The sequence below is a fragment of the Entelurus aequoreus genome, linkage group LG09 (genome assembly GCF_033978785.1).
Source record: "Entelurus aequoreus isolate RoL-2023_Sb linkage group LG09, RoL_Eaeq_v1.1, whole genome shotgun sequence".
Taxonomy (NCBI): domain Eukaryota; kingdom Metazoa; phylum Chordata; class Actinopteri; order Syngnathiformes; family Syngnathidae; genus Entelurus; species Entelurus aequoreus.
The window spans coordinates 39,552,023-39,564,237 of record NC_084739.1 but is presented as its reverse complement, the minus strand read 5'-3'; the positions used below and the strand labels follow the sequence as shown (position 1 = coordinate 39,564,237).

The following is a 12,215-nucleotide window of genomic DNA, read 5'->3' as shown; positions in this document are numbered from 1 at the left end:
AATTCAAGAATCTTTAGCATTTTAAAAAAGCTTTGATTTTTTAAATTAATAAACAAGAACAAACAATACGAAGGTCCTGAGTAGTCCTGGGCTCAATCCTGGGCTTGGGATCTTTCTGTGTGGAGTTTGCATGTTCTCCCCGTTACTGCGTGGGTTCCCTCCGGGTACTCCGGCTTCTTCCCACCGCCAAAAACATGCACCTGGGGATAGGTTGATTGGCAACACTAAATTGGCCCTAGTGTGTGAATGTGAGTGTGAATGTTGTCTATCTGTGTTGGCCCTGTGATGAGGTGGCAACTTGTCCAGTGTGTACCCCGCTATCCGCCCGAATGCAGCTGAGATGGGCTTCAGCACCCCCCGCGACCCCGAACGGGACAAGCGGTAGAAAATGGATGGATGGATGGAAATGTTATAACTCAGATGGTTTCTCAGGGTAAAGGGAGAGTATCTTACTTGTGTCCTATTACAGGTTATTGCATTTGAATGTCTGGTGCTCTTGTCACATATGTGACCAGCATCGCTGTGACTTTATGCTAATGCATTTATGCTAATTCTCATGTTAAAGTATTGAAATATCTATGACTAGAAAATGGTCAATTCACCTTTATTTACCTTTTAGGGTGCTCTTTGATCTCACAGTAATCTTGATATAGTATCCATAGGTGCAGGATTCTTGTGTGCAAACAAAGTGTTTTGTTTAAGAGATGTCTCTTACCTGCTGACTGTTTTGACTGACACTTTAATCTTTGTCATGGCGGGCGAAAAGGACAGACGGAAAGGAAAACACAACATGCTTATACATCCTGCTAATATCCAAGATGGGCAATACAGAAAGGAAAACAAGCGAGGCATAAAAAAGACAGAAAAGCAAAACAAAAACACAAAACCGATACAATAAACCACACGATACCACTACTATAAATCAGAGGAATAACCGTACTCATCCAATGCACCATGGAAAAAAAAAAAATCTAATAAACACAGTAGTTAAACCACACAAAAAACGAACAACTTGTACACCCAAAAGATACGATAACACAGGATAGGAAATGTGACATCATCCATGAAATCCAATGCCGATCATGCAATAAAACCTACATTGGCAAGACTACAAACTTTCAGCACCTGGAAAAAAATGCCAAAACGAATGCGAGAAGGAGACCGTTGCAAATTTTTACCTGAACACAAAAACAAACAGCAGAATAAGAATACAAACAAATCCACTATAACAGACCACTGCAGGAGAAACAATCACCTCATTGATTGGGACAAAGGAGAAGTACTTTAATCAGAAACAAATACAAGAGATGGATTAAGGACGTATGGAAATCATGAGGCGAGGGGCCAACACAATCAACAGGGATGAGGGGGCATACATGCTTTTGCACATCTGCGACTCTGTCCTTCATCGGCGACGCAGGGGTGAAGAACAGATACGGCTCGTCAGTTATTTTTAGATACATCACACCAGGAAGCTTAGACCTCCTTTGAAGAAGGCTGAAGTGTCAGCAGGTAAAAGATGTGTCTTAAACAAAAAACTGTCTGCACACAAGAATCTTGCACCTATCTATTTGATAAGACATGACTAACGCAATCGATGTACAATATCCTTTGTGTTGTCTTTTTCGATAATTTCTAGGTATCTGTATTTGTCGTGGATCATGTTTTGTGTGCGTCAAAGTATAGTATATGTCAAAAGTGTAGTTCATCACTTTTCAAAATAGCCTGTTTGCACGGTCTTCTTAAAACCGAATGAAATCCATCATCCGTAGTTTGTATGCAGTATATGTACGTTGATGATATTCATCAGTGACTAACACAAATATGTTAAGACATTTACTCGGAGTGGGACAATTTTGTTTGATTGAACTTAATAATCGCGCCTATTTAATTTTTCTCTTGATGGTGAATTTGTTTTGTCTGAAATAACATTTTTGAATTTTTTCAGCCCATTCAAGCTGCTGAATTGATTGACTCAGAATTCCGGCCAGGAATGAGCAATCGCCAGAAGAATAAGGCAAAGAGGCTTGCTAAGTTAGTTGCAAAACAAAGGTCTAAAGACATGGATACAAATGAAAAAAGGTGAGCAAATGAAAACAGAAAAAACTGCAACAGGTTACTATAGTCACTCAGTCACTGCATTGTTTTAAAAAAAACTTTTTTTTATTTATATATATACGCATGGGGATAGATCCAACTAAAACAGTGATGTATTTTCCTTTTTAAAAGGGGCTGTTGGCAACTTTTACGCAGCTGTCTTGAGGGCGCAAAATTTTCCCTTTTTATATCCTGCCCTCTTCTGGCTTTTAGCACTCATGATGGAAACTGCGCTGGTCGTAACACACATGCACACAAATTAGCTTTGAGTGTTGTAAGCTAATGATACTGATTTTGTTGAGTTCGGCTATACTTTCAATGATAGCTAATTGTGGCAACAACGTGGTTGCAATAGTTAGTTACTTCTATGGCACTGCTTTTATGTATGAGCACGAGACCGTGTTGAGTGACAAGCTGGAACGCCAGATGAATTCCTCGGGCCTCGGTTCTATCAGCAATTTTTAATCAATTCGTAATTGTAAAAAATATAGACAATTTCAAATTTACACTATATGATCTGTTTAACCACTAATGGTAACATAAGATGGCTGAAAGGGCTGTGAATCTTTGGGCACCACAGGATTTGATTCTTGGGGGTAACTATTCAATTCAGAATCGATTATCGATTCAAAATTATTCGCGATTCAAAGTTTATCCTTTTTTTTTTTTTAATAACATTGGGTGCCAGTTCTATGATTAACTACATTCCTCCATAAAATAGATGCACATCTCTGATCAATTTCTATACTAATTAAAAGAAAACTGGTTTTGTTAATTAAAATGCTTCCCAAAAATATAATAAATACAAATAAGACAACATGAGAAGTACAAAACATTTCTCTTTTCTAAAATAAATCAGTACAGAAAATATGGGCATTTCCATCAACAATATGATTTGCCTGAGTGGCTAGACAGGACAGATTGAAGAAACAAAAACATTTATCGATTTTTTTTTTTTTTCCACACCCCTACTCGCTGGTGGTGGTGGTATATTCTCGGTAACAAAAATGTAAATTTGAGCAAGTTGCAAACAACCCCTTTAAACTACCAGTAGATTGGAAAAACAAGTTGACTTTATATGCTTAGTTGTGTTTCATTGTATCTATTAAACCATATCCAATTGTATTTTTATAATCCGAAAAAAGTGCAACACATTCAGCCAGCCATTTTGAATATTCCGCTCTGAAGTCAAGAACGCATATACTTTGCTTTTTTTATGCATTCAAAATCGTAAATAAATAGCTAACAATTGAATCAACAGATCGAGGGTCATATGTTGCGCTCATTATATTCTCTCTAAAAACATCCAGAAAGCGCCAACAATACTCAATTTACATGTCATGACCGGAAACCTAACCAAATATGAGTGATATTGTTATTATAAGCGCCAATGCAGACAATTTTAGCTGCGCGTTGATAGCAGTGAGCTAATACTAGCTTACACTGCTGTTGACACATAAGCCGGCGGCTGCTTCTGCTTTGTTTTAATGGTCAGACACTTATAAAGTCTGCTTGATTAGCATTGTTGTTGATGGGGAAGGGATCTTTGGTTTCTAGCACAAAGTTACGCGATCACGTGACTGGAATCCATTATCTCTCAAAATGGCTTCGGAATGTCTGAGGTTGATACTATTTTGATCATATCTATTTACAAACTTTGGAAATCTTTTTCATAAATCAGATATATGATAATAGCTTCAATATAGAGGCAATTAGTTTTTTCACTCTACTGGTACTTAAAGTAAATCAATTACCATAATGTTGCTTTAAATAAAACTGCTGATTTTATGCAAAATGTTCGGCCTGCAACTTATTGGGTCAATATTGTGTAATACTATTTGGCCTAACTATTGGTATTTGAAAGTTAAATTTTTTTCTTCAATAATAGCAGTTCTGACTTACTAATATTTTGTTGTAGCAATGACAGTTTTGAAGGTGAGCCTGAAGAGAAACGAAGAAAAACCACCAGCGTTGTTGACCAACCAGCCACAGAACACAAAGTTGTAATTAGCCAAGTTCCAAATAATTCCAGTCTAGCAGAGGAGGTAATGAAACAACACATATTTTGTGTATTACTGATACTTATATGAATGCTGTACTGATGTGTCACTGTTTGGTCTTTAGACACAGGAGTGGCCCCTGGAAAGTTTCTGTGAAGAGCTCTGCAATGACCTCTTTAACCCTTCTTGGGAGGTAAAAAAAGTTTCATAGCTTAAGGATCTATTGAGTGGCATTAATTAGTGAAGACAACATCAATAATATTAGCAGCATTGTTTGTATAAACATGTACAGTATGTGATGTCTGTGTCTACAAACGGCCTGCAAGGATAAGATCGGAATGTGCAAATCATTTCAGTGCAGATTTCTTCTCAGCACAAGACTGACAAGACAGATTTTTAAAACAATTTAGGACAAATAATAATTATTGCTTACTTTGATTGCATACTCCCTAGGCTTGTGGTGGCAGATCTCTGCTTTCACTTGCTTGGTGAATATTTTAAAACCATTTTTGTGTCTGTCTGTGACTTCTTGTCCAGCACAAGCTGAATTTATTCGGAGTCTGGAAAAAATAGAAGCTCTGTATATATTTGAGAGGGCTTTTGACTGACGGAGCTGTGCCATTGCTGTGCGCAGGAAATGGAAACATCGGGTTCTTCAGCATCCTTTACGCAGCTAGTGGAAATCCAGGGTTGTTCTCTGCAAAGCAGGGGGGTATGAGGTGTGTTGTGATGCGGAGTTATGACACACTTATAGCTTCATTGCCACAATCAAACCAAACTTAAAGCTACTTCCATCACCGTCACCATTTTGGCTTGGTTTTAGGTCTAGAAGAGGGAAGATTAGAATCAGGCTGCAGTTCAAAAAATAAATGTAGAATTTTTGCAGGAAGTGTTGTAGTCTTCTACCTGAGTACTTTCAAAGTGCCATTGAGAACCATCAAACAGCAGGGTTGTAGCATTCACAACCTACCGCTCTGACATCTCTCTCTGCATGTGTGTGTGCGCGCAATGAAAGTGGTTCGTTTTCAATGCGGTGGTTTGCAAATCCAAAAAACAAACTTTGCACCCAACAGCACTTTGCAAGTTTGTGAATTAGCTTTTTGAGTTAAAACAAACGCTGAAGATTGATTTAATCTACCTGCAATAGCTCGTAATACAACCTTTTTTGTTTACAGATCCGTCATGGTGCAGGCACTGGTCTTAGAGAAATTCTCAAGTCCCATGGTGCTGGAGGTGGCAAACTTGTGGGGAGCACTGCAGAGCAGGTACCTCATATTTATCCATGCCACTTGGTGTGTTCAGCATTGACAGTCTCGCTCTTATTTGTGCAAAGATGTTGCAACAGCACGTGGAATGGATAGAGGACCTTGTCATCCGATTGCTCTGTGTCTTCGCTCTAGACCGCTTTGGAGATTTTGTATCTGATGAGGTTAGTCTTCAAAACACTCTTGACTTTTCATGTAACAGATCCAAATGATTTTTGAATTCAAGACATTGGTTTGCAAGTTGGTTATGCATATACAGTAAAGGCCAAACGTTTGGACACACCTTCTCATTTCAATGCGTTTTCTTTATTTTCATGACTATTTACAATGTAGAATGTCACTAAAGGCATCAAAACTATTACACCTGTGAAGAGAAAACCCTTTCAGGTGACTATCTCTTGAAGCTCATCGAGATAATGCCAAGAATGTGCAAAACAGTAATTAGAGCAAAGGGTGGCTATTTTGAAGAAACTAGAATTTAAAACATGTTTTCAGTTATTTCACCTTTTTTGTTGAGTAAATAACTCCACGTGTTCCATAGTTTTGATGCCGTCAGTGACAATCTACAACGTAAATAGTCATAAAAAATAAAATAAAACCCATTGAATGAGGTGTGTCCATACTTTTGGCCTGTACTGTAAATCTTTACGTTGATCCATTTCCTCTATCATCTCTATGTACTGTATATAACACTTGGTAGAAATGAGGAATTATAGTGTAAATTGGCCCTAGTGTTAAGTGTGAATGGCTGTCTGGCTCTCTGTGTTGGCCCTGCGATGAGGTGACGACTTGTCCAGGGTGTACTCCGCCTTCCCCCCAAATGCAGCTGGGATAGTCTCCAGCTACCCGTGCAACCCTGAGAGGGACAAGCGGTAGAAAATGGATGGGTGGATGTTGGATGGTTGTAATCATCAACCAGCATCTGAAGGGAGTAGTTAAACATCCTGTTCTCTAACTCAGACTCAGCAGTTGCTGCTGCAGCAAAGTCACAACTTATAGGCACTGACTTTTCCCAACCTTTTTGGAGATGAGCTACTTTATTTCTGTTCCTCCATTACCAGGTAGTGGCACCTGTCCGTGAGACGTGTGCTCAAGCACTTGGTGTAGCCCTTCTCTACATGAATGAGACTGGTGTTTCCATGACAGTAGATGTTCTGCTGAAGCTGCTCCAAGAAGACCAATGGGAGGTCCGCCATGGAGGCCTGCTAGGAATCAAATATGCTCTCGCTGTCCGACAGGTACCACCTGTTCTTGTTGTCTGAGTGTCTATGGTTTAATCACTATATGGTCATGAATTTACAGTCGTAGGTGGTATTGGTAGTTATTTTGTAGTGATAGACCTGCACTAACTTTCTTTTAGGACCTGATCTCTGTTTTACTCCCGCACCTGCTACCAGCCATCACTGTGGGCCTGCAGGACCTGGATGATGATGTCAGGGCCGTGGCAGCTGCAGCACTCATTCCTGTGGTGGAGGGCTTGGTGCAGCTACTGCCAAACAAGGTCAGTTTGAGAATTAAACCTTATGGTTTAAATACGTGCAATTAAAAGTTTGCTTACAAAGGAGCTATTGGGAGCCACGTAATTCCGCCTATAAAGCCCTTAAAAAAACACCCAAACACCACCTATTGAGGTTTTATATACATGATGTAAGTATATACAGTTGCAATAAAAAGTATGTGAACACTTTGGGATTACTTGGATTTCTGCATAAATTGGTGATAAAATGTCTTCTGCTCTTCATCAGTCACAACAATAGACAAAGAAAATCTGCTTAAACTAATACCGCACAAAAAATACTGGTTTTCATCTTTTTATTGAACACAACATGCAACCATTCACATTGCAGGGTGGGAAAAGTATGTGAACCCTTGGATTTAATAACTGGTTGACCCTCTTTTGGCAGCAATGACCTCAACCAAACGTTTCCTGTAGTTGCAAATCAGACCTGCACAACGGTTAGGAGGAATTTTTGACCATTCCTCTTCACAAAACTGTTTCAGTGCAGCAATATTCTTTGGATGTCTGGTGTGAATGGCTCTCTTGAGGTCATGCCACAGCATCTCAATCGGGTTGAGGTCAGGACTTTGACCTCAGCCATTCTGTTGTTTATTTACTTCTATGCTTGGGGTCGTTGTCCTGTTGCATTACCCATCCTGTGTTGAGCTTCAGTTGGCGGACAGTGTTTGCTTTTTTTCCCTTCATCACTGCAGACTTAATGAGAGCCAACAAACATAATAAAACAACACTTACTGTGCAATGTCTGCTGTCATCAGGATGCCGACTGCTGGGATGTTAATATATTCCCATTTAGGTGAAGAATGTCTCATAATCCTCACAAAGAAACAGGGTGGGTGGGACAAGCTTCTAATTTGTCTTTTTCGCAATTTTCGGACCCTAAATGCCTGTCAAAGTGTACCAACTTGTCGGTATACCTACTCAGGTGTCTCATGTTCAGGTAAAATGCATATTTTATGATCTAGAATAAAGTAACGGAACAAGGAAGCGAGAAAGCAGCAGACCACTTGACGTGGTCTGCTTATAGGTGCCCCTATAAATAGTTTCTGTGTTAGCGCTTCTAATAACTATATCACTAATACTTGGTTAATAATCAAATCACGAAATGTGAATGGAGTATTGTTGGTGGTTTTGGAATGGATATTGGATTTTTATGGGCGAAATAGAGGAGCTCCCATCGGCTCCGCTGTAAGCGGACTTTTATTAACTTTTATTTACAAGTTAAAATGCATAAAAGACATCTGTCATGACTTTATAATGGTTGTGAAAAATGGTTAAAATTCCAAAATAGTGCAGTTCCCCTTTAAAGAACATGTTCGCAGGACAAGTGATTAGTATTTTTCCCTACCTCTTCATCAATGGTTTTTTTCTAGTATTGGAATTCTGTGTGTGTACCTTCAGGTGCCATTCATCGTGAACACATTATGGGATGCTCTTTTGGATCTGGATGACCTCACTGCTTCCACCAACAGCATCATGACACTGCTTTCGTCTTTGCTTACCTACCCACAGGTTTGGCAGTTCAGGTTGGTCACCAATTTATTCTGCGATGCAAAACTGCTTAAGGTCGCTAAAGTCATTTTTTGTGTGTTTCCTGAAAGTTGGATCAAAATCCACCCATAACTTTTTCAGTTATCTCTAGGAGAATGAAAAACTGAGTGAACACTTATATTTAGAGGTGGGAAAACTTATCGATTCTCTGATGCATCACGATTAGAACATGGGCGATTCACGATTAGAACATGGGCGATTCATGAATTGATGGACAAATGTCCAAACATTGATTATTTACATATGGTAAATAAAGTAATACAGGCGGTTCTTATACAAAGTTATCTTTAGCACTTTTAATGATAAAGACTTTTAAGTTACCAGAGTCTTGTCTGCCCGTCTGTGACATCAGTGCCATGCACCATCAGTAATTAAAACAAGTTTGGCGGATACCAGAAACGAGCAGACAAATGAGAAAAGCTCAATTCACCATTGCGGTCTAGTGCGTGGAAACACTTAAAGCGGAACTGCACATTTAAAAATTTTTTTTTTTTTTTTGCCTATCGTTCACAATCATTATCAAAGACGTGACGACGGATGGATTTTTTTTTTAATGCATTCTAAATATCACTGCAGTCTTAATGAGACCCAACAAAAATAATAAAACATCACTTACTGTGCAAAGTCAGCTGTCATTAGGATGCAGACTGCTAGGATGTTCATATATTCCCATTTAGGTGAAGAATGTCTCGTAATCCTCATGATAAAATTGGGTAGGGAGCGGTACAGAACAAGCGCTTTTCGTGTCGTTCTCGTCATTTCCAGGTCCTAAATTGGCTGTCAAAAGTGTCCCAATTTATCGGATTATCTCCTCAGTCAGATGTCTCATGTTCAGGTAAGATGTATCTGTGTTAGCGCTTACAATAACAATATCACTAATACTTGGTTAATATTCAAATCACAAAAGGTAAATTGAGTATTGTTGGCTCTTTTTCAATGGTTATTGAATTTCATGGGCGGAATAATGTAGCTCCTATTGGCTCCGCTGTAAGCGTACTTTTATTAAAAAAAAAAAACATTTGTCATGTCTTTCATGATGATTGTGATCGGCAGGCAAAATTCCAAAAAAAGAGTGCAATTCCCCTTCAAACTTTTGCAAAGACAAATGTTCTTGATAAGTCACTCGCTGTTTGTAGGGTATGTAAAGGTCAAGTAAAATACAATGGCAACACGACAAATCTCTCGATTCAAGGCACCGTGGGATTTAACACATGCCGACCGCCAAGGCATTAGTAGCAGCGCCCAGTAGTAGTTTTACACATGCTCTTTTGTTTAATATTACTGCACTGATGTTTATTAAAATGAGAGTAGTAGCTGTTCAAACTGCAGCTCATTTTCCTGAAGAGATTTAGTTGCAGTTTAAATGTTATATTATTTTGTATTTGTATTAATCCTATGTCAAAAAACAGCAAAAGTAGCACTTAAACCTACTTTTACTTCAGCCTGAATAGATGTTGGTTGCATTTTATTTTCGATACTAAAATATATTTTTTATGTTCAAGCAAAAGTAGCAGGTAAATCTACTGGTAAAAGTTTGGTTATTGTACTTTTTTTTTTTTTAATTTTACTTATTTTTTTATTTCTTGAATACTGAAAGTGAGTGCAGAACAGGTTTCCTGTTAATTCAATCATCCTGAAGTGTTGGTTGCACTTTTTTCAATAAAATATGAATAAATTGGCCATTAAAAGTTTACTCGACTACTTATCTCTATAATTACTTTATAGACTTAGACTTCCTTTTTATTGTCATTCAAATTTGAACTTTACAGCACAGATAAGAACAAAATTTGGTTACATAAACTCATGGTAGTGCAGGATAAAAAAGCAATAAGGTGCATATATAAATAAATAAATATATATATATAAATATATAAATTGATATATAAACTAAATAAATATGTATAAATATATATAAATAAATAAATAGATTACTGTACAGATAAATATATTGCACTTTTCCACATGCGTCCACGTTTATGGATGTATGTTATATTGTCTTTTTTATTCCAGCGAGTTAATCCATTTTGGGGGGAGTTGAGCGGAAGAAATTACAAAAATATAGGAAACTTCACCTGCAGTATCCAGGTATTTATTTCAATCGAACTGTTTGAATTTATGGGTAAATGTTTACTGACTTGATTTCAATTCACTGAATTGTTTCGAAGCTTATCATTCAATATAAACTGTCATCCCCAGACAACTACGAATTACGATTTGTATCAAATTGTTACAATCCTAATTAGCCAACATTCTTTTACATTTTGTGTTAGCTGGGTTACTACGGAGTACGGACACATGCAGGGGAAAGAAGAGGAAAAGCTATGCTAGAAGTGGCGCTAAGCCAGCTTCAATGTGAAATTGTGTAACAAGAAAATAATAAATGCTTTGTAGCTTGTACACTTCAACAGAAGGCTAATAGAAACTGTGTTACTGCAGAGAGTAACCAGCTAAGAAGAGGAATTTGGCAAGTAGATAAGTCAGGAAAGACAATACCGTATATCCTTGAATAGCCGCCGGGGCGCTAATTAATTTAAAACCTCTTGTCTCTCCTGCGCTTACCAAAAGCATGCGGGATAGGCAAGCATGCGCTAATTATTTTAAAACCTCTTCTCACTCCGGCGCTTACCAAAAGGCAAGCTGTAAATTTAGGCCTGCGCTTTGAGTGTGATGTAAGCATACCATCGTGAAAAGCACATTTAATAAAAAAAACGTTATTATGGTCTTACCTGTACTTATAAATGGAGTCCATTTGCAGCTCCTTCTGACCAAAAGCATCGATAACTTGTTTATAGAATTCTTCCTTATCTTTCTTCAGTTTTAAAAGTCTCTCTGTCTCGATGGAGATATTCCTTTAATTATTACCTCCTGCTTTGATTGAAAGTCCAGTTTAGAAAACTGTTTTATTTTAGATACCGGTATGTAATCCTCCATGTTAAAAGTTCAGGCAAGAGGAAAAAATAAACGATCTGTTGCTGCTTGTTGTCACTTCTTCTGCTGCCGAGTACCGGTAGTTGCAAGAAGGATCACTAGCGCCCTCTACCACCAGGAGGCGGGAGTCATTTAATGACTCATATTTGACACACGCAGCTACGGTATATTAATAAAACATAGCTGCTTACTGTTCTTTTTAGCATACCGGTATTCAATAGCTTGGACCTTAAATCCTACTGAATAGCTCTTTATCTTCTTCCCTTTATGCGATTTTAAATTACGATATTGAAATTACCGCTTTGTGATTTCATTGGACGCAGCCCCGGAAGTAAATGGGGGGGGGGGGGGGGGTGTTTTTGTAGGGGGGAAGAAATTTGCTGTGACAATGCCTTGAAAGGTGAAGTGTCACTCGTGACGTGACGATTTTGACCCGGTGGTAAAACAAGGCCAAATTTCTTCCCCCTACAAACCCGATAGCACTTCGGCTTTGACTGCCCGTCGCTGGAAGGATACTTAGTCTTTGACAGCTGCTGGAATCTGAAGAAATCGATTGGGTTTTTTTGTACAGGCGCAAAACAGGACAGTCGCATGCCGGTTAAGGACCCCCGGCAACTTTGTGATTTTATTGGACGCAGCCCCGGAAGTAAATGGGAGTGGGGGGAAGGTTTTTGTAGGGGGAAGAAATTTGCTGTGACAATGCCTTGAAAGGTGAAATGTCACTCGTGACGTGACAAGTTTGACCCGGTGGTAAAACAAGGCATACCGTTTTTTCAAAATAAAGCGCTTTGAAAGACACAACTCCAACAACAAAAAGTCAGCTCTCCACCACTACAAACTAACACAATATTAATAATA

At 38.5% G+C, this 12,215-nt stretch overlaps 1 protein-coding gene across 1 annotated transcript in view; it reads left to right on the top strand.

Moving 5' to 3' along the window:
* The window catches only part of btaf1 (BTAF1 RNA polymerase II, B-TFIID transcription factor-associated), a 59,394-nt gene that overhangs the window by 23,363 nt on the left and 23,816 nt on the right, over nt 1–12,215 (top strand). The window contains exons 6-13 of the mRNA XM_062058747.1: nt 1,949–2,082; nt 4,016–4,142; nt 4,222–4,290; nt 5,273–5,362; nt 5,431–5,526; nt 6,424–6,600; nt 6,723–6,863; nt 8,280–8,404. Coding sequence (XP_061914731.1) covers nt 1,949–2,082; nt 4,016–4,142; nt 4,222–4,290; nt 5,273–5,362; nt 5,431–5,526; nt 6,424–6,600; nt 6,723–6,863; nt 8,280–8,404 — 959 coding nt within the window. The remainder of the gene's footprint in view (nt 1–1,948; nt 2,083–4,015; nt 4,143–4,221; nt 4,291–5,272; nt 5,363–5,430; nt 5,527–6,423; nt 6,601–6,722; nt 6,864–8,279; nt 8,405–12,215) is intronic.